The sequence below is a fragment of the Penicillium soppii genome (genome assembly GCF_028829465.1).
Source record: "Penicillium soppii strain IBT 18220 chromosome Unknown utg000002l, whole genome shotgun sequence".
Classification (NCBI taxonomy): domain Eukaryota; kingdom Fungi; phylum Ascomycota; class Eurotiomycetes; order Eurotiales; family Aspergillaceae; genus Penicillium; species Penicillium soppii.
This window is the reverse complement of record NW_026643232.1, coordinates 781,264-808,158: the sequence shown is the minus strand read 5'-3', so window position 1 is coordinate 808,158 and position 26,895 is coordinate 781,264. Positions and strand designations below refer to the sequence as shown.

Below are 26,895 nucleotides of genomic sequence, written 5' to 3'. Positions count from 1 at the left end.
TCAATACGTCTTTATCTCGGTCTTTGAAGACCCTTCTTAACTGAATGTCCATTGTAGATTTATAGCGGTATATCCTTGAGACACCATGTAGCCGGGATGTTTATGTTTCTCTGAGCATCTCAATGCTTGAGTAAGCTGTGATTGAATCTGTGAATAGTTCATGCTACTGAGTTCAAAGCAACCCGTAAGGCCACCGAAAGGCTCGCTGTACGCCATAATCACAAGGGATCGCCTTACAGATACACTTCCAGGTGGCCTCGGTAGAACAAGTGACTAAATTGAACGCCATTATGCGTATTCCAAGTTGATCATAAGCACTAGTTGGGTTTCGCCGTAGTATCGTCATGGCAGGCTATAATTCACACGATTAATCAATTCATGTGAAAGTCGGTGGTCGAAAATATGTTGATCTGGTATCTTGCATTGCCTAAAATGTGCAAAAATAAGGTTTCTACTTTATATAGTCTCACAACCGCCAGTCAAATGTCAAGAACAAGGTGGTGTTATCCGAAACTAGAATTTGGTATTTGCCGAGATATCCTCATATCTTCAAAAGCCTAGGGGCTGGCTTCATAACGGCCCGTACCGGGGCTCCGTCAATAACAGACGTGATATGAAGATCATCTCTTGGTCAAGATAACAACTACAGGGGTTGTTATGCAGAGATAGAAAGACACTTTTCAAGCACAGCTTTTACAACTACGATAGACGTTTGATGCTCAATGTCTAATCATTAGCAAAGATGAGCCTATGACTCAAAAGCTAGATGACTGTAGTCTGCTTAGTGAAGTCTAATTTCAAGCAATCCCAGGAGCCTTAAGGCTTCATACTTACATCTAACGTTCATGCTGATGTGCACTAGAGCAAGCCTCACCACATATTAAAAAATAATTAAGTGGAGATTGCAAATTCCTTAGCTCACTTATTCTCTGCCAAGCGCTGCATTGTCACCTCAATTATCTTAGCTCAGAATTGTATGAAAATTGAATGGGTTTGCACATAGGAGGCCTTGTTTGTTCACCAAGGCCCCCTAGTTGGTATTTAGGTTCGACATCATACTGTTCGATACTTTTTGACAATTGTATTATATTTGAAACATGATGTTGCACATTGACTGTTTATTGTGACATTTATTTAGAGGAGATAACCGGGTGACTACCATGTTTTTCTTGCATGAGGTGGCTTAGGCTTATTCTGGATCTAGTTAGGGCTACCACACCTTTCTTGTAAATCGCCGACGGGTTACCGAACCAGATATTCCTTGCAGAGTCTGAAGATAAACCAGAATATACTGAATTGAATGTCAGAATATAAAGCAACAACGATGCGGGCAAAGCAAGAAAGGCACTATCGACATTTTAATGCGATCTGGATATCTATTCCTCATGTCTGAATCAAAGCAAGCTACCTCGGCGGTTCAGCCATTATTCACCCGTGTATTTCAAGAATTACGATACCGGATTTGGATTGTCTACCGCAGACTATTCTCTATAATTTGGCTTATAAACATCGCTATCCTGGTTGTGATTCTAGCGATTCCAGCCATCGACCGGAAATGGTTGACAACGATTGCATTGATCAATTTGACGATCGCAGTTGTAATACGGCAAGACTTTGTGGTCAACTTGATTTACACTGTTTGCTGCTCCGTTCCTCTGTCTTGGCCACTGCCCATCAGACGCCGAATGGCTCAAGTGTATCACCTGGGTGGGATCCATTCGGGCTGTGCAACAGCAGCTGTGTGCTGGTTTGCTGGATCATTTGCCTACAGTTTGAGGGAAAAATTGACCGGTTCCCTGCCATTTGTTCCCTCAATTGCAACCATATGTCTCTCTGCGATTGCACTTTTCATGCTTCTTGCAATGATTGTGTCTGCACACCCGAAATTCCGCAAAATATATCACAACTCATTTGAGGTAGTCCACCGTCTGTTTGGTTGGACTGTACTTGTTCTTGTGTGGACCCAGGTCATATTATCGATAAAAGACAAGAAGGCTCCTCACACGTCGCTAGGAGATGCTTCCGTCCGTTCTCCAGATCTGTGGCTTCTTCTTATAATTACTGTCAGCATCGCCGCTTCTTGGGTATACCTCAAGCGAGTACCTGTCGACACTGAAATTCTCTCTCAACATGCGATACGGTTGCACTTTCAATACACAAATGCCGTCCGAGGAGGCTTTCTCAGGGTCTCCGAGCGGCCATTGCTAGAGTGGCATTCTTTCGCGACGATACCAGCTGCAACTAGCAAAGAACAGCATACCAAAGGCTGTTCGGTCATAGTGTCTCGGGCAGGTGACTGGACTAGTCGTCAAATTAGCAAGCCTCCGACTAAATTATGGGTTCGAGGTGTTCCAAGTAAGCTTCTTTTTTCAGATGAGCCCTCCAATACGAGTTTCTGACAGGGGTTTAGCTATGGGCGTTATGCGAGTTGCTTCGCTGTTTCGAAGCGTGGTTCTCATTGGAACGGGGTCGGGCATTGGTCCGCTGTTAGGACACATACCCTCCAATCAACTGCGGTTGATTTGGTCGACCCCGACCCCGAAAGAAACATTCGGCCAGGGTATTATGGACTCTGTCTATGAAGCAGATCCTAATGCTTTAGTATGGGACACGAGAGAAAAAGGTCGTCCTGACTTGGTCCAGCTTGCTTGTGATGTGTTGAAAGAGATAGAAGCGGAAGCTGTGGTGATTATCTCAAATGAGACCGTGACCCGTTTAGTCGTTGGGGAGCTAGAAAGGAAGGGCATCCCTGCGTTTGGGGCTATTTGGGACAGTTGAGCTGGAGCTGGAGATCATTTATAGACATTCCTTTGTGTTGGACGATGTGGATTGAAGCTAAGCAATGATAAGAACTAATCGATCCGATGTGCGTTAGAGTGTTTAATCCTGGCGTGTAGATAGCCAAGCTTTAGAAATATAGAAAAGTGACTTAATAGCAAGTTAAAGTCTTGAGGTGCTTAGGCCAACTTCTCCTTTGTGTCTTCACTCTGCATCTTCTTTTGTCCAAGGCTCATCGACATAATCCTCAGGCCAAAGGCTTTTATGAAGGTCACGCGCCGGGCCCCACTCCTCCGTATCACCATCGGAGCTGTAAGCTGTTAAAATTGACTTTCACGTGCATTTAAACGGGGATGAAACTCGCCTGGGACGGAAATCATCTGGCGCCAGCATCCAGGCTCTCAAAAGAATGCATGTGACGACAATATCATAGGGCCGTCTTGCCGTCTTGCAGAAATTAAACTCACCGGTATCTTTTTTGGAGATTATGAAAGACTCATAGGAATCATATTCTACTCCGTTGAGATGGATTCCCTTTTCGATATCCACGAGCACAGGTGTCATAACGTCCGGGTCATCGGTTGGGCCGCTAAGGTCAACGTTGGCTGCTCTGATAATCTTGGGAACGTCATCGACGAGTAGAGGCCATGCCTCCTGCCATTTGGGGGAATCCCAGTCACCGAGACTCCAGTAGTGGGTGTACCTGTGAGGTGTCAGTGATGTAGAGATCATAATCAATGAATGAACTGACCCCATTTTTCGCCTTTGTAGTTGAGAGTTGACAAATGATGAAACAAAAGGAAAATAGAAACTAAAGAGGTTTTAGAAGAATGACGATATTTTTACATAGTACTGAGGCAACAGCGCACAGACCACAGGCGCAGGAGTACCACCATGTCTACATGTCTACATGTCTACATGTTTACATGTTTACATGTTTACGATATATCTTAATGATCTTAGGCTGGGATCAACCATATCAAAAGAGAGGTAAATACATAGTTCCTGATGTGTCTGGAACCATCCAAAATTGAGTATGGCAGTTTATTTCACAGGATAATGAACTGTTCCAGATTATGGGCTCTGCGTAGATGGGAACAACCTGGAAAGCCCATCAGGAAAGAGATACAAATGGGAAAATTGCAAAAGTCTTGAGAAAGTACATAGAAAGGTGATCAAAACCAGAATTGACAAGCAGGATATAGTTAGATTGGACCTACAAAGTTATTACTTGATGACCTTGATATTCAGATTATACAAAATGGTATATGAAGAAAACTAATTCTTGAAGAGGCTCTTGGAGAGGCCTATCTCTTGTACTTCTTTGGTTTCAAGTTTCTCTCCTATCGGCAGGATATCATCTCAACACCGTGAAAACATCATGGCAACTTGAAAACAGTTTCCTTTCAGAAAAGAACTTGATGCTTCATCTCCTCATCCATGAACTTTATATTGCCGCTTTTGAGTTCACATTAACAAACGATGGAGGTTGCTAATCCATCTGTCTCTCCAAATTTATTAATAGGACTAACAACTCTTCCAACCAGCCGAACGAAGACCACGAAACGTCCTCCCCGGAATACGAACCATTCTCGCTATCTCAGGATGACTCTATATCAGTCACATCCTCAAAGCCCCACTCGGAGATATCGTCAAAGCTACCCTTACGATCATCCTCAGAACCGCCCTCGCTCACCGAGGAAGAGCTGACTCTCTCTTGGGAGATTCGTCAGACCCTGGACAGCCTGAGAGCCGCCATTCATACTGTGAACACATTCAAAACAACCGTCGAATTCTTGGACTCGTTTCCAGATCTCACAGAGAAGCCTATGGAGATACAAAACGCGGTCAATACCGTTGAACAGGGCTACCAAGACCAAAAAGTGGCATGTTTGAAAGCTACAGAAGAAGCCCGAACTGTCTTCAAAACGTTATCACAAGAAGAACAGCGGAGTATGATGGTCCATTATGGAGAAGATCTTGAGTACTACCTAAAGATAATGGTACCTTTGGACCTTCTGGGGGATGTCTCTGAAGAGTATGAGAATGCCCAGATCTCACTTTACGAGACCGAAAGCGCTCATCGAAAGCTCGCCCGAGTACGTGGTATCGTCGCGACGATAAATGGATTGGTTTTCGGGTCCACTCTGAACTGGCTGATAATAGAAAATCGCAAGGAAGAACGAGAGCTACTTGGATTGCGAGCCGATGCGGAGGAGCGACTTCAAGGGCAGTTTTTTAATTTGAAGCTGGAGGAGCAAGACCAGTTCTGGCTGTGGTATAAGGATTTCACGGGAATGAATGGAATTCTAAAGGATAGTGATGGGGAATACTACTCTCCCATGGGCTGATTGTGCAATAAACTCATGTGTACATCAGGCCTCAAAAGTCTAGCAGTGCTTATCAAAGTCTTTTCATTCACTTTTGTCAGGCCAATCCCGTACTCTTTGAGATAATTGAAGTTCTTAAAAGTTGGCATATGAACAGGAGGCATGTCTTTCAGGTCTATCAATATACCCACGTATCCCTCAATTCAAGCTCCATTAAGGGGTTGGTCATAGGTTACACCATTTACAATCGTAGTCAGCGTCCCATTTGCCTCGAACAGATTCTCCATGGCATTGATGGTCAGGTGGAAGCCTCCGGGACCAGTTTTCTTGGTTCCCTTTTCCTCTCCAGTTTGCACAATATCAGAGTACCAGTCGAGATGGTTGAGCCAGGGGTTTGAGACTGGTATTGTGACAGTCACAGACTCATAGCCATTGATGAAGTGCATCCCATCATCGGAAAAGTTGGAATAATTGACATTGACAGTTTTGAAAGTACCGAGGGCGGAATCTTTGATCAATCCAACCATGGCAAACCCACTCGCTTCTCCCTGTAACGTAAAGTTCCCAGCCGGTAGACTGTAGGGAGTCGGAACGGTTGCCTCAAGCGGGAATGGAGTCGCCCATGGAATTATGTCTGGGGCATTCAAGACTGGGGCTGGAGCAGTGGAGTTGCGATTGGGAAGACGGGCCAACATCACCCGATAAGTTCGCCCCCCTTGGGCCGTGGAATGTGGACAAGGCAGAAGGTTATCTCCTCCGCATGCAGGGGAAACGACCAAACTTTGCCAATAAACGATGCGAGTACCGTCGGGCGAAAATGCAGGATCGGCCTTGCCATTCCAGTTGTCATCATTGACACTACCGTCGGTACCATCGCCTTCATAATTTACCCGCTGGCCAAAATAGTCCCCGCGATCACCGTAACGGTCAATCAATATAGGTTGAAAGAAGCGCCGGGCACCATTGTTACGCGTCGATGCAGCAGCAGTGGTAGCGACGATATCGATCAATGGGGGTATGTGACGCAGTCCCGACATCCACATTTGGCGGTTCGATCCTCTGGTGTCCATAGTCACGAACCATTGGTTATCGTGCGAAAATGATATCGGATCAGCGTACTCGGGATGACTGGTGAGACGACGGACGACACCAGTAATGATATGCACAGCAAATAGATCAATGTTATTCGCCTCACGTGTCGTGCCAAGATACAAGATCTCATCGCCAGCACCGCTGAATCCTCGCAGTTCTCCAATTGTGATAGCCTGATCATGCAATTTTAACTCAGATCCTTCCACCATAATTGGCGCAGTTCCGTTTGGCTTCATCAGGAGGTTCACATCCACCAGGTCATATCGTGGGACACGGAGTGTCCCACTCTTTGGGCTTTCATTAAACTGCAGTCTGCCGTAGAAAGTGTTTTGTCCGCCGGAAGTGAAGGAGTTCCAGCCCATGTGGGTATCATCAGGATGCATACGCATCTCCCGTGGCGAACCCGATTTGTTGATAGAAGTTGGCCAGTATATCGGGTAGATATGTGTTAGGTTGGGCGTACACCGGTCACTCACCAAAGGAATACCACTGCAATCCAGTATATTGTGGCCCCAAAGTGCCTGATGGCCATTTCTAGCAAAATGGGGGTAGTCTCTCGTAACATCGAGAGATTGTGCGTTCTCCGGGGGTACACCGCAGCTTAAGCATTTCCAGGGGTCCCAGTCGTGAAGTTTGTGCCGTCTGTCTTCACAAGAATCAGCTGCTCGCCGGTGTATATGCTGGCAGGATCTGGTGCTGATGGAGCACCGACAAATTCCACAGTCAACGCAATATGGTTTCCATCTGGAGAAAAGTCGCCAGCTTGGAAAAAACTTGAGGCTTTGCAAATGCAGCCAGTGCGTTGTGGATTGATTGAGATTGTACATGCGCCGATTTCGTTGCTTGGGGCGACTGGTGGTAGAGGCAATTCAACCACCTCAATTTGTTCTGGCTCCGGGGGTGCTGGAGAGCTTCCAGTTAAGGAAAGGGCAATTGCGCCAGTGAAAACAGAAAACGTCCAACGCATCTTGCGGTGTTCGATAAATATATCTGAGTTTATCGATTTTTCATCAACACTTGGGACACGGCGGCAGGTGTTGCTTTTGTATTGCAACCCAGGCTAATTAAGGAGTCGAATATGATGCTCATTTCCATGGCCCTAGACTGTGGCCAAGATCAAGTTATATTTGGATCGGATGAAGCGGAAGATACAGTAAAGAACGCGAGTACGAAGGAAAGCATATCAGATCTGCAGCTTTGATTCAGTTAGTAGTGTCAGGGGCACCAACCTGGATACGCGTACTCGTATCCGTGTTTCTTTCCTTTTTGGGGTCTGACTCATGAACCTCTGCACAAGTTTCACAAATTCCCAACTCTTTCAACGTTTAAGTCAGGCTTGAGAAAGCGCATGAAATCCACCATCTGCGATTCCACGTACAGAATGCTTGCGACATTTGCACATATGTATTTACTATACATACCAGCATGTTTGACAACTTTAAGTTTGTCACGGTCGAGTGTGGGGTAAAAGATAACACACTACCGAGCCATTTAGCCGTCGTCGGGAATATGTCATTTAGTCCTTGTCACTCCTCTACGCTGGTCACGACCATATCTAGGTATAGCAAGACATGTTGCCGTCTACTATCTAGCTTCAATGGACTCAGCCGCGACACGTCGTCGAAGAAGACGGGTTGCCGACGCGAATCGCAAAAGGGCAGCGCGCGCGTATGCATCATCCGTTCGGCAGTTGAAGTTCCCACTAACAAGTACCCCAGATGCGATCGCTGCAAGGCAAGAAAAAGCAAGTGTGTGGAGTCAACCCCCGGAAATTGCCTGCGGTGCTTGTCTGGCAACTTGGTCTGCAAATTTGAAAGGTAGACGAATGATCCACACGAAGCATGCATCATGTTCATGTTAACAAGAGATAGAGAGCTTTCTATTCCACCTGCAGAGTCATATTCTTCAACAACTCCTGGTAATATCCCCGGATCTGGTCTGTCAGCTACAATCAATCACCGAGTGCCTAACCCACGAGATGACCTTATAAATCATGATGGATTACTCTCGCCAGCATCGGTTTTATCGCAAAGACTCGCAGAGCATGTCGTTGCGGGCCAGTCAAAAAAGACTCCGTGGCCAAACATCCTGTCTGGTCTCCGAGAGGCTTTCTCGCTAGATCCAAACACTGCCCACGAAGAAAGGAACATGGTCGCCATGCAAGCAGTAAGCCACACCCGGCACATGATGAGGGCACGTGAGGTAACACATCAAAGCATTTGACCCGCCCGAAAGCTATTCAACCATCGGAGATTGCACGGTTGAATGCAGCGATAGAAGCATTTCCCCCGCGTTCCATAGCCGACTTTCTGCTTTCCGTCTTCATAAAGCATGCAACAGATTTATTCTTTTACTTCGACCAAGATCAAATTTTAACAGAGATTGATCAGTTCTACAAAGATGTCAACTGCCCCCTGAGATTTGATTTTGGCTTTGTCTGTCTTTTACTCGCGACCTTCGCCCTAGGGAGTCAATGGACAGCTTTAGAAAGACCAGAGGGATCCGCTGTTAACTTGAACCGTGACACTGATGACCTGGGTCGGGTTTTCTATACTCACGCGAAAACCCTTATCCCAGATATAATTGACCGATCGTGTCTTCGATCTATTCAAGCCCCCTTCTTACTAGGTGTATATCTGATGCCAGCAAATGCAATTGGGTCGTCATATGTCTATATGGGTCTGGCTCTGCGGAAAGCACTAGCTTTCGACCTTCATTTAATTTCAGATGACGGAACAGTTGATGAAAAAGAAAACGAGATCCGGCGTCGGCTCTGGTGGTCAATCTATACCCTTGAAAGGTAGGGGCGAGAACACTGCCATTTGGATGTCAATATGGCTGATCGAGTCAGATGTACCACCATCAAGCTCAACAGACCTCGATCTATCAGCATTGATATAATAAAGACGGCACATCCATCACCCCTACCGGTGTTAGATTGCCGACAAAGATACAACAATATTCAGTTTCAGATGGCCTACACCCAGTTGATCAAGATTTTGGATCAAATAGCCGAGTCGGGGTAAGTGAAGCTATTTCGCCTTTGAACACAGATTTATTGACTTGTATGGATTTCTCCTAGAAAAAATTCCTCTGAATGGGAAGAGGATTCTCGATTCGAAAGCTGGGAATCCGATCTTCAGGAATGGAAAAAGGCTCTGCCCGTCGACTTCAAGATTGATAGCATGGACCCCAAGGATTCAAGATACCGTTCGATCTTTCATCTCTATCTCAATTATTATTATGCATGGATAACCATGGGCAAGGTGGCCCTTGTCACCGTTGCTCGAACAAATCTCCAAAGACACATCGATCCCATGTCGCAACTACCCGAGCCGAGCCAGGTTGTTCTAAGACAATCCCGATCTTGCGCGAAAGCGGCCAGAAAAATCCTCTTTCTTTTTGAAACAGTGACACGCAACCAGATGATCGCTCGTTTTTCCTTCACAGACTTCCAGGGGTGCAGCATCGCAACCATCGTGACACTGGTATCTGGAATCACGGATCGTGATTCCGGATACACTGCCCGGGTAGCCTTTGGATTGGCCTGTCTCCGAAATATGGCGATCGGAAACACGACAGCGAAAATGGGAGTCACATTTGTCGAAGCGGTCCAAACAATCACGGAGGAGGCTAGGGATAAGCTTCATCAGGCTGCTCCTATTGTGACTGAACCCCGAGAACTTCAACCCTCGACCTCGGTCTCCGTCTCTGATTATAATCGGTGGGCTGAATGGTTCACTAATCAAGAACGCTACCATATACAAGAGCAATTGCCAGTCCCCGGGGAAGTTAGTAGGGCGGAGAACGATATACCATCATCACAGACCTGTCTACAATCAGCTGCAGCGAATATCGAAACCATGTCCAGTTGGCGCACTGCGAATGAACAGTTTGGGTTGGAAGAAAATCTGCTCTCACACTCCTTGCCTATCGCACAAGACATTGCATACCCCGAAGATGACTTTTCTTTAGTACTACAGAGTGATGACCCGACCTTTCTTATGGGCTTGACTGGGCTTGATTTACTGGATTTCTCTGGGATTACATGACATGATATGATGAACTCCCACGGTCCTGATACCTTAACATTCTTAAGAAAATATGTTTTGTTTCGACCTCTCTCCTTCTCTTTGTTGTATCATTGTTGTTTTGCTCTGGGCGATGTGTGTTCTGAGTCTTCTCTCTTCGGGTGTACTCTGTCTGCAAAGTCTGGCTTCACTGTCAGCTCTTAATTCATGATAGTATTGGTCGTGGGAGGTACCTTGGCGATTATGCACCAACCCGTCTTTTACTACTCTTGTTATGGCGCTAACGAGCCTGATTCTCTAGCTGTTTGTACGTCCCTGGTTTCACTTGCAGAAAATCGCAAACAAATAGATTCCGGAGGCGAATGACCGCTAGCTATGACCACATATTATCTATCTATTAGGAGATCAAAGAAATGATACAAACCCCCCAATCCTGGATGCGAGGATGTGACGTGCCGAGCGACAGACATGACAGGGATATATTTGTCTTGGTACAACTTTAGAAATTGATAACCTCGCATAAGGTCGCAATCCTCTAGGCAAGCATACCTTGGTAATTGCTATATTTTATCAAGATCCGAGGTGGTTCTCACCCGTTTGTACAACTTCCTACCGGCATTATAGGAGATTATCTCACAGCCAACAACAAGCTTCCAAAATGCTATACTCCAGTTCCAGAGGAGGGCAATGGGAGAAAAGAAGAGCAGGAAGAGGTAGACACATATTTAGGTGAAGGTGCAGTAAAAATTGAAAGGTTGCGACTCATTTATCTTCATTGGTAAGTCGATATATCTTCAATTGAGCAACACACACAAACACCAACCGGCATGCAATGCAATCCCTAATATCATAATATCATTGTACTTTCACAGGAATATGCCCGTCTTCAACCAAATCGAGCCATCGGCTCTTGTAAATGCGACCGTCTTTCATTACCCCTAGGACATGCTCATCAGGCCTGTCAAAGACAGTCACATCCTCAAGCGGATTCTTATTCAAAACTACGACATCAGCCCTGAATCCCTCCTTAATCTGCCCAAGCTCACTCACACAGCCCATCATCTTGGCCGGGTTAATGGTTGCGCTTCGCAAAACCTCAAGCGAAGTCAAAACTTGCGCGCGCAAGGCGAACTCATGAGTTTGCGCAGATCCCAGCGGACCAAGCAAATCAGACCCATAGCACATCGTGACACCCGCCTCAGACGCAATCCGCAGAGCTTCAAGACCAGACTTGAGCACGGTTGTATTCTTAATCTGCGACTCAATAGGGAGGAAATTCTTCCATTTCTCAGACGCCATCTGCGCATAAGTGATAAGCGTCGGAGTCAAGTATACGCCCTTCTCAGCCATGAGCTTGGCCGTGGGCGGGTCCACAAAGTTGCCATGCTCTATACCGCGCACACCATTATCAATGCAATGCCGAATAGCCTTGACGGTGTATGCATGTGCAGTAACGAAAGTGCCCGCGTTATCCGCGCATTCAACCATAGCTTGGATCTCAGCAGATGTGAACTGGAGATGTTCGAGTTTATCAGTGGGAGATGCGACCCCGCCCGAGCCCATGATTTTAATGAAATCAGCACCGCAACGGATCTCCTCTCGCACAGCCGCCATACATTCTGGCACACCGTTACACATCCGACCGAGATGGTTGTTGCTGTGAGTACCACCACAGCATTCCGTAGGCTCGTGCGGCCCGCGAAGATCACCATGGCCTCCAAATTGAGATAATGCATGGCCGGAGATAAAGACTCGTGGACCGGGAAACACACCGTCTTCGATTGCCTCTTTCAGAGCGAGCTGTGCACCGCCGCAGTCGCGGATGCTGGTGAAGCCACGGTGTAACATCTGTGAAGCGGTATAGGGTTGGCGCAAGAGATGCACATCGTTTGGATTTCCAAAAGCTTTAGATAAGTCGCTAAAGCCTGGGACTGCACATAAATGGACGTGGGCGTCGAACAGGCCCGGACTCAGGTATTTGCCTTGGCAGTCCACGGTTTCTAGTCCTGTTGGTGAAGCTGGTGCTGATGATTCTGGGCCGACATAGGCGATTTTGCCTTCCACAATAAGCAAAGTCGAATTTTCTTTAATTGTGCCAGATGTGACATCGACAATGTTCGCTTTAATGAACTTGTATCCCTTCGGTGCGGGGCGGGTCCATGGCTTGATATCCGAACCGGGAAGGTTTGACATCGTGAAGTAATGAGATAGAGAAAAATGAGGGAAGCAATGTTGATCAGCCAAGATACACCACCTGGGCTGTTTAAGTATGCCCAAAAAGAAGCAATATGCGGGGATTATCGTATCTCGAAATTGTCGGCAAGTTGGACGACAGATTGCCGACATCATCGGTCCGACGTCGACTCCGCATGGTGATCTTTTCCGGATTAGTTGGAGATAAGGATCCTCTTTTTATATTTGACGGGAAATCCGGGGTCAATGGTGTTGTTTCGTACTTCTTCTTCCTATGAACTACACTTTGCATTGCATCAATTGCTGTTTATCATCTTGTGAAGAGTCGGTCTAAGATCGATCGAAGATCTCGACTAGTCTCAAAATTGAGATATCAAGGGGTGAGGATCACAGCCACCTTTATTTATGGATATCTTAAAGGAAAATGTCGCAAGTAGCGACAATGCCGATACACTGAGCGGCGAGATGCTAGAAGTTAGAGGCAGTTACACTGCAGAGGAAGAAAAAGCGGTGTTACGCAAAATTGATATGGTCATCTTGCCTTTTGTGAGTAGCTCACATCATGTCTTTCTTACAATTCAATAATAGCTGATGATGTTGGCCACCAGATGTGCTTTGTCTTCTTCCTACAATATCTCGACAAGCAAAGTCTAAGCTACGCTGGTGTCTTCGGTCTAATTGAAGATCTGAACATGACCAGTTCGCAGTACTCATGGTCAAGCTCGATCTTCTACGTTGGCCAACTTGTTTCCGAATACCCCTTCATCTATCTGATGAGTCGACTTCCACTGACAAAGTTTGTCGGTGCGACTGTGTAAGTTTTTCTCCCCCACAAGATCTGTCTCGTTCGCTTCATGCTAACATTCCCAATATAGAATTGTTTGGGGCATCATTTGTATGTGTTTAGCAGCACCACAGAACTTTGCCGGGTTCGCTGCGGTGCGATTCCTTCTCGGATTCAGTGAAGGGGCCGTCTCACCAGCCTTCGTGACAATAACAAGCATATGGTATCGAAAGAAAGAGCACAATGTCCGCACTGCGTTGTGGATTTCCATGAACGGCCTAGCCCAGGTCATCGGTTGTTTCTTGATGTATGGCATTGGCAAGAATACATCACTTTCCATCGCCCCCTGGCGTGTGTTGTTCATCATTTGTGGTGCTATAACCGTCGCTGCGGGCGTGGGATTCTTCGTTCTCATGCCTAATGGGCCGAAGGATGCATGGTTTCTCAACGCTCGCGAGAGAGAGGTTCTATCATTACGCATGGCTCAGGACCGCGATGGCGGTGATAAGACTTCTTTCTCCATTTCCCAACTCAAAGAGGCACTCATGGACCCCAAAGCGTGGGTTGTCTTTTGGTTTGGTGTTTTAGTCTGCATGCAGTCACCTGTTTTGACTTTTGCTTCCCTTGTTATCAAATCGATCGGGTATACTAAGCTCGAGACGATGCTGTACACGGCTCCATCGGGGGCTGTGCAAATTGCATTGCTATGGATCGGAGCAGGTCTCGTATATATCTTCCCAAATCAGCGGATTCTGATTGTTCTGGCTCTAATTATTCCGCCTCTGATTGGAACCGTTTTTCTGATGAAGTTGGATGTGACTGCTCAATGGGGGCTTATTGTTGCGTCGTGGCTAGTGTGTTTCTGTCCGCTGTACCTTGATTTTTTATTTTTGCTAACAAAAATTGATAGGCTTCTTGTATCACCGCAACGATGACAATCCTCCTTTCGCTAGCAGCATCGAACTTTAAAGGAAACACCAAGCGTGCTGTAGTCAACGGCATGTTTTTCATTGGCTACTGTGCTGCCTGTATTGCCTCACCTCAGCTGTGGACTCATAGTCCTCGCTATACAGAAGGTGTGATCACATCTATTGTGACATGGTGTCTTCTTTTCGTTGTCGTGATTCTGTTCCGTCTCTTATGCATGTGGGATAACAAACAGCGTGATGAGCAGGCAGCAAACTCGGGTTCAATTGGCGTGGACCAGCATGTGGAGCTGGATGAGAATGGATTACCACAAACTGATCTAACGGACAAGCAAGATAGAGAGTTCCGATATGTGTGGTAAACATGCATTGGTAAATGATGAGCGACAAATAGCATGCACTTAGGTATATTAATACAGTGACCCTTCCTTGTACTGCACGGATCTAGCGTAATTGGCTATATTTACAATCTTTAGCTAATATTTATCAAGACCGAGCTTTTGCAAATCCAACAGTTTGATTGGCGATGTTGTGATCGATGTAGATATCATGGAAGAATGCTAGAAATTGTTAGCCACAGCACAGCCAAAGAGGTTCCGAAGGAGATAACTCACGTTGGCCAACCACCCACAGGCCAGGATATTTGATCTCGCTTGTTCCAGACAAGACGGCAGTGCAATTGTTGTTTCCATTGTCTGCAGCAATCCATTGGTCATGTGGAATATTGAAAGTTGAAGACTTGTGGCTGATCAAATTCGAGTGCTCCTTTGCAGCAGCAGTTACGTTCGACTGAGACGGAATGCTGAACCCCAAGGATGGCGGTTGGTCGCATGGGAAGTAACCTTTGACACTGGTGACATCTCCAGATTTCTGCACAACATATTGCATCTTCATCTCCTCAAATACAGCGACAACTTCGGCAACAGGTCTGATGTAGTGTTAGTTTATAGTGCATATCTGGTTTGTGGAATTCTGACAGACTCACGCAATAATAGTTCCAGTTCCAGAATCTAGTTCAACTAGCACATCTTTTCTGAACACATTTCCGTTGAAAGCCAAATCGGCAAAGATGATCCACTCCTGTACAATAGATGTCGTGGTGAGCTCTCCTTCAAAGAGCGATTTGTCAAGTCTTCCTAATACTTGAGTGCCTCTATCGCATCCCAGTACAAGGCCAAATCGACACTCTGATACTTTGTGCTGGGCGCACAGAGAATGGAAAAAGGGCGAAGCACCGTCAAGGCTAGCCAGGGAGTTATCTCCGAATCCAATGATTCCATCACCAGGGATCAGGTCTGACCCGTCCGCTTGTGGATTAGCTGAACCAATTGTTTGGTGTGCACTCAACAAGCCAAACTTGACAGTGTCATTGTATATGCCGCCCGTGACCTGTTAAGATTTCTTTAGCTGGGCTTGTTCCATCTCAGCTTTTGTTAATTGATTGCGCTTGCCGTTCCACTTCCGGATCCATCACTATTAGTCGAGCCGTAGGTATTGCTAAAGGTGTTGTTGGTGTTGACGGATTGAGGTCCTGGCTTGTAAAGACCGGAATTGATAATCAAATCGGCAGAGCCCGTATCAATCAACAACGTGAGGTTCTTGGATTTTCCAACATTGAAAGAACCGAACCAAAAGTTCTAACTTCGGATGAGTACAATCGGCTTTGACGGTGAGGATTGACTCACATCTGATGGGAATATAGTTTCCGTGCCAGGTTTGGCTTTGAATCCTGAGGTCGCACGTTGGACTAAATCGATATGCGAAGGAACCTGTAGGGGCGAGGCTAAATACACGGGCGCAAGCCCAAGGGCGATAAGACAAGATCTGGGCAACATTTTCGAAGGTTTCAAGATTCTTGAGACTATTGCACAAGAATTTGGGGGACTCTCGATTTTTTTATATTTCTTCTTAAGCAAGTTCTCCGCTGTGGGCAGATGAATCAGATTTCACCGCTAGGCTACCAATACATACCTCCTTACTCCGTACTTATGATAAGGTGTATCACATCACGATTTCCACCTTGACACCTACCCACATTCTTTGTCCTTCAGTTTCGGTCGTGGGGGCCAAGAACGGAACTGTTGTCAACTGGTTCATTCGTATATACTATCCCAAATAAATCATACGCAAAGCGGCAAAACAGCGCCAACTCCACCAAGGAAATTAAAGCTGATGAAGTTAAAAAAAGAAACAAAATTGAATCCGGCTTGTTGATGAAGACAAAATCATCTATCACCAGTCAAAGAAGTCCCCTCGTATACGCTAATCAGAAATGGATTAGTGCCAGCAGCTGAGGCAACAGCTTACTGGGCCGTGTGACTCTATTTTTCTCACCTTGAGCCTCGACTCCACCAAGCTGGGAACGAGCTCTTTTGTCAAAAAGCAAAATCCTGATTTCTCTCGGCATGATCGGCCCCAACCGCCGTATCTCACGAGGACGATCCCGGAGCGGGTGCTTGACCTGCAGGTACGTCACCTTCTTCAGTGTTCCAGTGTTGTTCCCTGGGTCTGAGCCATTTCGGATAACTGATCAGCTAGCTCTATAGAATCCGCAGAGTCAAATGCGACGAGGCAAAACCTACCTGTCAGAAATGCCACTCCACCGGTCGAAAATGCGACTATGTCGATCCTGTGAAATCCGACTCGCAAGATTTACAGATGGTTCATCACCTCCCTGGTATTTCACAGCCAATGCAAATGTGGAAGATGCCGCAGTCAGACCAATTTATACAAGAGCCGGAATATCGATCGCTGGAATTCTTCCAGCTTCATACCACACTTTGCTTCGGAAGAGATATCGGGCTATATCTTTTACAAGCAGCATACCATGAACCGATTATCCGAACTATAGCCGTGGCAATTGGCTCTCTGCATCGCTCTTTCGTGCACAACGATAAAGGGTTGTTGACAACCCGCGAGCAAACACGATTTACTCTGCAACATTATAATAAAGCGATTCGAAAGTTGGTAGCAATCGATTCTCAGCATTCCCCTCAGGCAAACGACACTTTTTTAATTGCTTGCATTCTATTTTATTGCTTCGAGTGTCTTCAGGGACACTACAGATCTGCCGTGCAGCATGGAACTTCGGGTTTGAGAATCATCAAGCAGCAGCAAATGCTGGCAACTGGTCAAAATTTCCCGAGATACATGCCTCGAGAGACCGTGGCACTGCTCTTTGCCATGTTAGAGAGTCAAATCCTGGAAATAGAAGGAGAAGTCTCCTTCGCTGATGAGTTGCGACCGGTGTTCTTTTCGTCATTTCATACTCCGGCCTTCAGCCCCTTTCATCCGCCGTCAAATATTGAGGAAATGGAAACTTGGCTTGAACTCCTCTACAACAAATTCACTCGCTTTGAAAATACATGCGAAGCGCTCAGGGAACAGCTCGATGGCCAGGAATTTGAATTTATCGCTCACATCCAGCATCTCCAAGAAAAACATTTTCAAGTGCGCGCTGATCTAGAAGCATGGATCCTCGTTTTTGAATCCTGGCTTGATGCCGGAGGCGCAGAACATAGCGAACAGCCACATAGCGTTCTCATCCTCAAAATTTGGAAGGTGCTCATCTCTATCACGCTACGGCTAGAGTTGCCGCATTCCGAACTCTCGTGGGACCAGCACCTGGACGATTTCGCACTGATGATCTCTTTTGTTTCGGATTTTCTTGGTCTTCCACCATCTCCTAAAACGGATTCCGGCTCCCTTTCACGAGATCCAACTCCCCCGTTGATGGACAAGGCGGGGTCATCTCTGCCGACTCTTCGTCCTAGGCCGTCTAAGACACTGGTGTCGACATTCTCGATATCCCTTGGGATCGTCACACCGTTGTTCCTATGTGCGACCCGATGTCGGGATTCCTCTATCAGGCATCGAGCCATCGATATACTTTCCACTTGTCAGCGTCGCGAAGGGTTGTGGGATTCGGAACTTGCTGGGCGTGTGACGAGACGAATTGCTGCAATTGAGGAAGCAGCAGCTGGTATCCAACCTGGCGTTCGTTATACGTGCTCGGACATAGGTGAAGATGCTCGGCTCAGCTCTTTTACTCCTCAGTATGGACAGGGGAGAGAGATAAAAATAAGGTATAATTGGGCACGGGGTGGGACGAGTCTCATTGAAGAAACATTTACTTGGTAATGGATCACTGGGCAGTGTTTAATGAGCATACGAAAAATTGATGCGACTGGGCGATCGTCGAGTCATTCTTACGTACAGTCGGTCCGCAGAGGTTGTATTCCCACCCGCCTTTTTGAGTAAATGTTATCAACTTTGACTATCGCCCACAAAATAGGCACTCAACGAGACTTGGTTGTTGAGACAGCAGCGAGCCCTGATGAGGAGGCCTGGTCGTATGCTTCGCGTGGTCTTTGTTCGGAGCGGCGTTTCTTGAGGAGATGTCTTCTTACCCTGAGGAGAGGGTACGTTAAGCCGGTCCACAAGACTTCCATGCCACTTCCGATGACCTCGTCCCGCGGCTCATTTGTCCCACAACATTTCACATTTCGTCCTTAGTGATTCAAAATATTCTAGTGTAACATCCTTGGGGGATAGCAAGCTGCTATACTCCAAGAGATGGTAGAAAAGTTCCAAAAAGGAAAGGCTGCTAAAACGAGAGATAGAAGTTGTATAAAGTTCGTATGGAGGAAGCACTAACGTGACAGCCAGGTTCACTGATATTTCACCTCTAGCCTATTGGATTACTTTTTTACGACTTTCCTCTACATTGAGTATGTTCAATCCCTTAGTAAATTACAATTTTCACTAGAGTACTAAGATCAAAACTTGTTTGTGCCAAAAAGAAAGCAAAGTCAAATTCATACCCATCATCTCCCCGGTCAGTCCGCTCAGTATGAGCATTTTCCTACGATCCAAAAATCCAGTCATTATCTCTCAACCCTTGGCTAGGCTGCTGTTTTGTTTCGGCGCCTTTTTCCTGTTGTTTTCCCCAGCTCCAATGGCGGCGATGCTTCAGCTGGTCAAGATCATCTATACAGTCTTGTTAGTGTATATCCGATTCGGATGTTCCATGATAGGAACGGTACGATCATACTAGTTGCTGTGCCAAAAAGGCTGTCTTTGGTCTGGGAGCCAGCCGGAGCAGACTCAGACTTTTTCATCGGCTCTTGGCTGGGAGGCTTTGCTGCGTTGGGGGAGGTCGGTGCATCCGTCGAGCTCGTCGAGGCCGTCGAGTCTTGACGCTCGCGGTGATTGAGCGCATCGGATGCTCTGCGGAAGAAGTCTGACATTGTGGAGTTCAAATTACCCGAATAAATTGACCCGAGTGGTTCGTGAATATTCCGTGATGTCTTTGGGAGGACTGGCCTCTCGTTGACGGAAGCACTATATATAAAGTTGACCTACTAAAAAACTCATGATATCATGTGGTCTGGTTGGTACTGGGTGCTCGTGATCATTAAGAGCTTTTTGCCTCATCCATGGATTGTCGCCACATTGATTGAATCTACCACACAATATATCTCGTATAATGGAATGGTCATCCCGCCTTTCTTAGTAAACGTTCCTTACTCCCCAGGTACCGAGTGCCGACCAGCATAATTTGCATATTCCCTTTCTATAATTCATTGATGCTCATGAAATAAATTAAAAGCCCTCAAGTTGACTAAAATCTATGTAAAACCTCAGATAATGGATTTAGTACCTACAGGAGAAAAGCCTGAAGTGATAGTTTTTACATAAATGAGCACGTGCTACCTAGGTATTCTCTGTTATAGCTTTTGTCACATTACAGCTGACCCTTGATAATGTCGGCCGCACGCTCAGCGACCGCGTAGATCGTGCTCTGGAGGTGACCGCAGACCTGGAAGGGGATAATGGAAGCATCGACAACACGGACGTTCGTGGTTCCGTAAACCTTGAGGGAGGTGTCGACGACGCCACCGACTTCCTTGGGCATCATAGCAGTTGTGCTGATGGGGTGGAAGTTGGAACGGTCTGGTTAAATATTAACATTCGGATCTTTTCAAGGGAAGTCATTTCAACCAAAAGACAAAGAGGCAAGAAACTTACAGTTGTTCTTGATGAAGTCAGACCATCCTTCATCACCAGCAGTAGCAGCAATAGTAGACAAGCCAGGGCTAGTCTCAGCACCAGCCATATCAGCAAAAGGCTCGGTCTTGAAGATCTGACGAATGAAGCGTGCAGCCTGGACCTGGGCGTGGAGGTCAAAGTCCAGCATGAAGTACTTGGGGTCAATGATCGCCGCATCCGTGGGATCGGCAGAGGATAGATGAACGTTTCCGCGAGAGAAAGGAACAGAGCCCCAGTACTCGATGTCATAGGTGTTTCCAGAGGGCTCGAGCAAAACCTCGGCAACAGGGATTCCAGCCTTGAAAATGAGATCCCACTGGATCTTGAAGAACCGTTGTATGTCACGCGCCTTGGTGATGTTACCGTTGGCAGAGGCGACCTGGGCTGCGTAGGCGGGGAGCTTGTGGAGGAGAGCCTTTCCGACAGCAGTGTGGTTAGGGAAGAGCTGGGCCGCTGAAGGATATGAGACGTAGTCGGCGCTCATGTTGTAGCTTGTCTTTGAGTCAAACTGGAGTCCGTTGTTCATTTGGTCCTGGAGGTTCTCGCCCACGGTTGGGATATTGAGCTTGGTGTCGATTCCGTACTTGGAGAGAATGCTGATTGGAAAATAATCATTAGGCTGGTTGTATCCGTTGATAAACTTCAAAGTTTACTTACTCTGGGTTTCCAACCCCGGAAAGTTCAAGGAGAACGGGTGACTTCAGTGCGCCAGCGGCGAGGATCACTTCACGAGAAGCCTTCACGACGGTGGTAGTACCATTGGAGAGGGTGACCTCGACGCCATCAGCAGTGACATTTTCACCATCCTTCCAAGTCAGCTTGTTGGCGTGGGTGTTGAGCCAGACATGGAGGTTGGTCCGGTTCTGGTAAGGATAATAATAGGCGCGAGCAGCATCCTCACGAATGTTCAACACCGAGTCGACCGTCTTGGGGTAAAGACTGTATCCGATCATATTTCCACCGTTGGGGTCCTCGTTAAACTGAACTGGAACATCGAGGTTCTGGTATGTAGCATTCATCTTCTGAGCAAGACCATCATTCAACTGTGTTGAAGACCAGCCAACCTTCAAGGGGCCAGTGAAGCCGTGGTAGGCGGGATCATAGGTGACACCGGATCCATCCAGGAAAGAGTACTGGTCGGGATCTTGGAATTGCTCGCCCTTCTTGAAATAAGGGAACAAGTTCTTCCAGTTCCAGCCCTTGTTGCCGACAGTCTCCCAAGCGTCGATCTGGGCAGTCTGGGCACGGAGGTACACCATGCCGTTGATGGTGGATGTTCCTCCGAGTGCCTTTCCAGCACGCACCGTTTGCGCGTATCCACCACCATATTTTTGGTCCGTTGTCTTGTAGGCCCAGTCAATTTCGGTGCCAAAGGCCTTGCCATATCCCAGAGTGTCAGTCACATTCGGGTTATTGTATACAGAACCGCCGGCTTCGATGACAAGAACATTGATGTTCTCTTGCTCGGATAGTCGGTTGGCGACGACCAAACCACTGGTACCACCGCCAACAATGATGTAGTCATAGTTTGAGTCCGAGCGGCGAGCATGAGGGACTGCAGCTGCTAGGGGAAGCAGAGCAAGTCCGATGAGGTTGCGCATGGTGAATATAATTTCGTTTTTATGAGGAGGCTCCAAAACTTGGGCAACCCGATGGATATATTACTGAGGTCGAGGGGATTTTCGCAACGCTACACAGAATGCTTTATACTTTTCGTTTGGGTCACATAGTCTGAGATTTCCAAGCATCATGATCCACCTTCCTTTTCGTTTCAGGGAGCCTGACGAAACAGTTTGTCAGACCTGACTATTCCCAAAAGGTAGTATACGTGATAGACAGTAATGGAATAATAGCACCTCAAAGTATACCGTGAGTTTATTTCTAATCCACTTTAAATTAAAAGACGACAATCATAAACGAATTAACTACGGACATCCGGATTGTACCGACATCGGATAGAACAGCCAAGGACCCAAACGGGGTGAATTAACCAAATGGGATAGAAGACCCTTTGGAAGTGGATCTAAAGAGTAACATTGGCACATCTTAGCAGTCTTATATCTCACCACGATGATCCGCAAATACATCTTACACATCTTTAGTCAGGAACAAAAATTAATTTAAAACACCGTTACGCTTAATAATGGCATGCCGATCTTTGTCGGGATGGGAAAATTGCCGGAGATCCCGTATCTCTCTACACTCGGCATGCCTAGAGTATAAGCTAACATGCAGGGAAAGTCGGACTCCGTGTTCACCGGGTTCTAGAATAGGGACGAAGTCCATTATTTTTAGCTGTCAGTGATATACCCGCGACAATAGGCTGTGCATTGCCAAGAAACCCTTAAGGAGACAAGTGGATATTGACTTGCAATTATTCTGACCTATTTTACTTACATAAATGGCAAAATTTCGCAGGATGTTCTGGTTACAATATTACAGGGTTTTTCCCTTTGATCAGATAAGATAAATATCCCGTCGTGGAGAATAAGGTTCTTCCTTGTTCTCCGAGGCGTATTTCTTAGGTCCATCATTGCTGCATTCGATATTGTACTGGAGATAACTCTCCCGAGTGGCGTCAGCTTGTGGATATGGGTACCTGAGAATTCAATTCCCCTCAAGGTTTTTTCAAAGCTTGTTTGGAGGCCTGAACCCATGAATATCGCGATTGGCGGCCCAATTATATAGTATTCCGACGCGCCTTTCTCAATGAACCTATCACATTGTACAAAGTGAGATTCGGCAAACTGCAGTCTCCCCTGTGAGAAGATGTGCAATTTTAGTCAAAGGTCAAACATATACCTACGTCACTAGACAATGTCTTCACGCTGATCACTTCCTAGGCATAATTTCTTTGCAATACACGGGACAGATCAATCTTATATAATGATACATCGGAATAATCCGACGGCTTCTCGAAAAAAGGGTTTTGGTGGGTTTTGGGAGACTGAACGATGCGGGGGTACAAGATACTACTAGAGTGCCACTATTGCTTAGCATTTTCTTGTTCAATCACTTCAACTTCTATCACTTTAACTTCGATTAATTTCTTAAGCCTAAAGCTTTCTGTTCGCACTATATACATGGATATCTCTCTGTCATAATTCATAGCATGGACATTCCCGTATTCCAATGCTTGCTTGTCTCTAGTCATGCTGTCTCAACCCCGTAATACCACCCGCTTTGAATATGTCTGGGAAGATGACCTGGGGCATTTTCAATGCGGAAACTGCATGTGGTCGCTCCGGAAGCCTTTCAGTCGATGGAAATTTGTGGGACTCGGTGTCCTTGGTGTCTATCGGGCTAGATGGCGGCGACGTAGCTGAAGAAGGCTTTAGATCGTCAGCATGTGAGCATTGTCTTCATTATCGAGATACATTGTACACACCTTCTCGGAGTGGGTACGCTGGGCGATGATAAGGCCAATTTTGGAATCAAACATTGCTTTCGAAATGAGAATGTTAAGTTGAGAGGAAGATAGGCTGGTTTTCAATGGCCTATTTAGAGTTAGGGTCTGGGGTGGAATATTTGAATATAAGCATTTTTAAAGTACACCCATCGTTCATAGACCATCTGTTACACAAGGATACACGTCAAGCTACAGGATAGAGTTACCAAATTTTAGATCAGTTTGCCGACAACGACATCATAAAGGTGGGGATAATGGGTTAGTGGTGCGATAATTGAGAGTATAGTGTGTGTAGATCGTGGAAGCTGATGAATATCATGAAGGGTGAGTCAGCGGAGCGGAGGTGGAAACCTTGGAGGGGCAGGAAGGCATACGTAGGGTAGGCTACATGCGTGATTAAATCAATTTAATATTGCTTAACCGAAGTGAGTACCCGCTGGCTTCATCTGATAAGATGGACGATCTAAGCTTCGCCGCCAGTGGCGATCCTAATCACCCGAAGAAATGCGCTTTTAGGATATCGGACACGTTGGCACACGGGTTAATCAATTCAAAGATCCGACTCAAATTGAATAGTAAAAATTCTGCAACTCCAATATTTTATGGAGATTGAGGCCCCTGCACCTTGAGTCTTCTGAGCCGTCAGTGCTTTGTTTTGAAACCTAATTAACTTCGTAACAAACATAAAACCAGTGGGCCCCTTCCTACCCACATAGTAAAAGCTCCGAGTCTCGGTCGCGTTCAATTTAATTTGGAAAGCGTATGGCATTTACTCTGTGTTATTTCCAGATAATAACCAACTCTTGTTTAGTTCCCAATATTTCATTTTGACAATGGCGATATATCATTTGGCCAACAGTGATAGCGGTCATACGGTGCCCGTCACTTCAATTGACGTACTTATTGTTGGCACTGGACCAGCCGGTGCAGCTTTAGCAGCTTTTCTTGCCAACTATGGTATGCTCGATCTGAGAGGTCCTTGGGAAAGGGTGCTGACAAGATCAAAGGAATTCGTGGAGTTATGATCAGCGCATCACCAACTAATGCAGATACCCCGAGAGCTCACATCACAAATATGGCTGCTATGGGTTAGTTCTATTGTTTATGATCATTGCCAAATTGCACTCTAACAGTTTGAACCAAAGAGTGTCTCCGCGACTTGGGTCTGGATGTGGAATGCAACCGTCTTGCCACCAATGGCATGAACATGATGCATACTCGGTGGGCGTATAGTATGGCAGGAGAGGAATATGCAAGAATTCATTCATGGGGACATGATCCAAAGAGAAAGGTAACAAATTTGAATCTAAAGAATGGTGCAGCAAGATCTGACGCGGATCAATAGGGAGACTACGAAACCGCCAGCCCCTGCGATCCTGTGGACCTCCCTCAAACTCTCCTCGAGCCGATCCTTGTGCGTAACGCAACACTCAACGGCTTCAATTGCCGCTTCGATACCACCTTTGTTAGCTTCACGCAAGATGAGGAAGGCGTTCTATCAACATTAAAAGACAACATTTCGGGTGCTTTATATCAGATCCGCTCGAAGTATTTGTTTGGTGCAGATGGTGCTCGCAGTGAAGTCTTCCGTCAATTAGAGCTTCCATTAGATGTCCGGCCTGACCAAGGTGTCGCTTACAACGTGCACCTCAAGGCAGACCTATCCAGTTACATGCGATATCGTACCGGTAATCTTCACTGGTTGCTACAGCCAGACAAGGAGCACCCCCTCTTTGGTTGGGCATGTATAGCAAGAATGGTTAGGCCTTGGGACGAGTGGCTTTTTATTGTCCTTCCTGAACGAGGGAAAGAGTTGGAAACCAATCCTTCCAATGAGCAGTGGGAGCAACGGATGAAAGAATTTATTGGAGACGATTCGATCTCTACTGAGATTCTGGGAGTGTCGAAATGGCGAATCAATGATGTGGTTGCGAAGAAGTTCTCCAAGGGCAGAGTGTAAGACATGATTCTCGTCTTTGTGTACCAAGCTCACCCTGTTCTAGATTTTGTCTGGGAGATGCTGTTCACCGACATCCACCATCTAACGGTCTTGGCTCCAACACATGCATCCAGGATGCCTATAACCTGGCATGGAAGGTTGCCCATGTCCTGAAAGGTGAGTGAAGCTATTTGATACTGGACAAAGCACAGCTAATCCACTATCTAGGATATGCGTCGTCTTCTATTCTGGAAACTTACACAGACGAACGTCAACCCGTCGGTCGTGGTGTTGTCACGCGCGCAAACTCCTCGTTCCGTCACCATGGCCCCGTATGGGAAGCACTGGGAGTATTACTTTCGACCCCAGAACTGAGAATGGAAGCTCTGCACGAGTTGACTCTACCAACTGAGAAAGGTCGTGCTCGTCGCAGCAGACTACAAGCTGCCATCGAAGAGACAGAGCACGAGTATCACGCTCTTGGTACAGAGATGGGCCAGTATTATCAAAGTTCCGCAATATACACCGCAGATGAAAAGGAACCATTTTACAGCCCCGAAGTTGTCGCCCAAGATGCCGATCTCTATTTGACACGGAGTACATATCCCGGATGCCGCCTACCTCATGTCTGGCTCAATGATGCTGTCCCAGTGGAGCGTATCTCAAGCATTGATCTGGCTGGACATGGAACGTTCACCATTCTGACGGGTATTGGTGGTGAAGCTTGGAAATCGGCAGCCACCAAAGTCAGCTCTGGTCTGGGCATGGATATCAAGGCCTACTCTATTGGATTCCGACAGGACTATGAAGACGTCTACTTTGACTGGGCCCGCGTTCGGGGCGTAGATGAAACTGGATGTGTTCTTGTACGACCTGATCGCTTTGTCGCTTGGAGATGCGAGGTAGTACTCCGTGATGAGATTCAGTGTGCTTCGAAGCTTCGCGAGGTCATGGTCAGTATTCTGAGTCGTCAATAAGGCGGCCATTCGGGATTGTGATACGTTTAAATTTTGAATCGATACTCCCACGATGGAGTAGACAGGGGTGTGTTTTTTTTCTTTGGCGCCACGTAGCAGCCTCCTTCTTCTCGGTTCAAGGTTTTCTATCCTTTTTGATGAATCCAGACCTGTAGGAAGACCATTTGAGATCAAAGTATCCAAGATTTCTCACTATTTTGAAGATTGGCTGTTCGACTTCAAAAATATAAATCTTTGCTCGTACAGACCATTTTTTCGAACCAAATAAACAGTTCACTATCTTGTACATCATTCTACTTCTCTATTGTAGATCAAGCACTACATTGTGGACAGAAACAGAAATTGGCGGATATCTCATTTTGGTGCTAGGAGCGTATATCCGGAT

The 26,895-nt window shown here is 46.4% G+C and overlaps 14 protein-coding genes across 14 annotated transcripts; 6 read left to right on the top strand and 8 right to left on the bottom strand.

Annotated features, from left to right (window-relative positions):
* Positions 1-1,385: 1,385 nt before the first annotated feature.
* On the top strand, positions 1,386-2,778 carry N7529_001650 (NRPS-like enzyme; the record flags this gene model as incomplete). Its single annotated transcript, XM_057237181.1, has 2 exons — positions 1,386-2,355; positions 2,411-2,778. The coding sequence occupies 2 exons, from the start codon at positions 1,386-1,388 to the stop codon at positions 2,776-2,778; spliced, it is 1,338 nt and encodes a 445-aa protein (XP_057101868.1).
* Positions 2,779-2,982: 204 nt separating this feature from the next.
* On the bottom strand, positions 2,983-3,510 carry N7529_001649 (uncharacterized protein; the record flags this gene model as incomplete). Its single annotated transcript, XM_057237180.1, has 2 exons — positions 2,983-3,088; positions 3,116-3,510. The coding sequence occupies 2 exons, from the start codon at positions 3,508-3,510 to the stop codon at positions 2,983-2,985; spliced, it is 501 nt and encodes a 166-aa protein (XP_057101867.1).
* Positions 3,511-4,260: 750 nt separating this feature from the next.
* On the top strand, positions 4,261-5,129 carry N7529_001648 (uncharacterized protein; the record flags this gene model as incomplete). The annotated part of the gene is made up of 2 exons (XM_057237179.1): positions 4,261-4,266; positions 4,326-5,129. 2 exons carry the CDS (start codon positions 4,261-4,263, stop codon positions 5,127-5,129), a joined length of 810 nt encoding a protein of 269 aa, XP_057101866.1.
* Positions 5,130-5,311: 182 nt separating this feature from the next.
* On the bottom strand, positions 5,312-6,562 carry N7529_001647 (uncharacterized protein; the record flags this gene model as incomplete). Its single annotated transcript, XM_057237178.1, has 1 exon — positions 5,312-6,562. The coding sequence occupies one exon, from the start codon at positions 6,560-6,562 to the stop codon at positions 5,312-5,314; it is 1,251 nt and encodes a 416-aa protein (XP_057101865.1).
* Positions 6,563-6,801: 239 nt separating this feature from the next.
* On the bottom strand, positions 6,802-7,167 carry N7529_001646 (uncharacterized protein; the record flags this gene model as incomplete). Its single annotated transcript, XM_057237177.1, has 1 exon — positions 6,802-7,167. The coding sequence occupies one exon, from the start codon at positions 7,165-7,167 to the stop codon at positions 6,802-6,804; it is 366 nt and encodes a 121-aa protein (XP_057101864.1).
* A 2,005-nt stretch (positions 7,168-9,172) lies between these two features.
* Positions 9,173-10,252, top strand: N7529_001645 (fungal specific transcription factor domain-containing protein; the record flags this gene model as incomplete). The annotated part of the gene is made up of 2 exons (XM_057237176.1): positions 9,173-9,222; positions 9,283-10,252. 2 exons carry the CDS (start codon positions 9,173-9,175, stop codon positions 10,250-10,252), a joined length of 1,020 nt encoding a protein of 339 aa, XP_057101863.1.
* An 834-nt stretch (positions 10,253-11,086) lies between these two features.
* Positions 11,087-12,424, bottom strand: N7529_001644 (metal-dependent hydrolase family protein; the record flags this gene model as incomplete). The annotated part of the gene is made up of 1 exon (XM_057237175.1): positions 11,087-12,424. One exon carries the CDS (start codon positions 12,422-12,424, stop codon positions 11,087-11,089), a length of 1,338 nt encoding a protein of 445 aa, XP_057101862.1.
* A 405-nt stretch (positions 12,425-12,829) lies between these two features.
* N7529_001643 (uncharacterized protein) lies at positions 12,830-14,496 on the top strand (the record flags this gene model as incomplete). The annotated part of the gene is made up of 4 exons (XM_057237174.1): positions 12,830-12,970; positions 13,033-13,238; positions 13,300-14,062; positions 14,119-14,496. 4 exons carry the CDS (start codon positions 12,830-12,832, stop codon positions 14,494-14,496), a joined length of 1,488 nt encoding a protein of 495 aa, XP_057101861.1.
* Positions 14,497-14,620: 124 nt separating this feature from the next.
* Positions 14,621-15,969, bottom strand: N7529_001642 (pepsin-like aspartic protease; the record flags this gene model as incomplete). Its single annotated transcript, XM_057237173.1, has 4 exons — positions 14,621-14,694; positions 14,749-15,062; positions 15,120-15,523; positions 15,820-15,969. The coding sequence occupies 4 exons, from the start codon at positions 15,967-15,969 to the stop codon at positions 14,621-14,623; spliced, it is 942 nt and encodes a 313-aa protein (XP_057101860.1).
* A 570-nt stretch (positions 15,970-16,539) lies between these two features.
* Positions 16,540-18,274, top strand: N7529_001641 (Zn(II)2Cys6 transcription factor domain-containing protein; the record flags this gene model as incomplete). The annotated part of the gene is made up of 2 exons (XM_057237172.1): positions 16,540-16,601; positions 16,681-18,274. The coding sequence occupies 2 exons, from the start codon at positions 16,540-16,542 to the stop codon at positions 18,272-18,274; spliced, it is 1,656 nt and encodes a 551-aa protein (XP_057101859.1).
* A 724-nt stretch (positions 18,275-18,998) lies between these two features.
* N7529_001640 (uncharacterized protein) lies at positions 18,999-19,383 on the bottom strand (the record flags this gene model as incomplete). Its single annotated transcript, XM_057237171.1, has 2 exons — positions 18,999-19,123; positions 19,188-19,383. The coding sequence occupies 2 exons, from the start codon at positions 19,381-19,383 to the stop codon at positions 18,999-19,001; spliced, it is 321 nt and encodes a 106-aa protein (XP_057101858.1).
* Positions 19,384-19,880: 497 nt separating this feature from the next.
* Positions 19,881-21,786, bottom strand: N7529_001639 (GMC family oxidoreductase; the record flags this gene model as incomplete). The annotated part of the gene is made up of 3 exons (XM_057237170.1): positions 19,881-20,089; positions 20,165-20,781; positions 20,843-21,786. 3 exons carry the CDS (start codon positions 21,784-21,786, stop codon positions 19,881-19,883), a joined length of 1,770 nt encoding a protein of 589 aa, XP_057101857.1.
* A 1,545-nt stretch (positions 21,787-23,331) lies between these two features.
* N7529_001638 (uncharacterized protein) lies at positions 23,332-23,627 on the bottom strand (the record flags this gene model as incomplete). Its single annotated transcript, XM_057237169.1, has 2 exons — positions 23,332-23,517; positions 23,574-23,627. 2 exons carry the CDS (start codon positions 23,625-23,627, stop codon positions 23,332-23,334), a joined length of 240 nt encoding a protein of 79 aa, XP_057101856.1.
* Positions 23,628-24,427: 800 nt separating this feature from the next.
* Positions 24,428-26,510, top strand: N7529_001637 (uncharacterized protein; the record flags this gene model as incomplete). Its single annotated transcript, XM_057237168.1, has 6 exons — positions 24,428-24,551; positions 24,602-24,682; positions 24,740-24,885; positions 24,940-25,550; positions 25,598-25,710; positions 25,762-26,510. The coding sequence occupies 6 exons, from the start codon at positions 24,428-24,430 to the stop codon at positions 26,508-26,510; spliced, it is 1,824 nt and encodes a 607-aa protein (XP_057101855.1).
* Between the last annotated feature and the right edge of the window lie 385 nt (positions 26,511-26,895).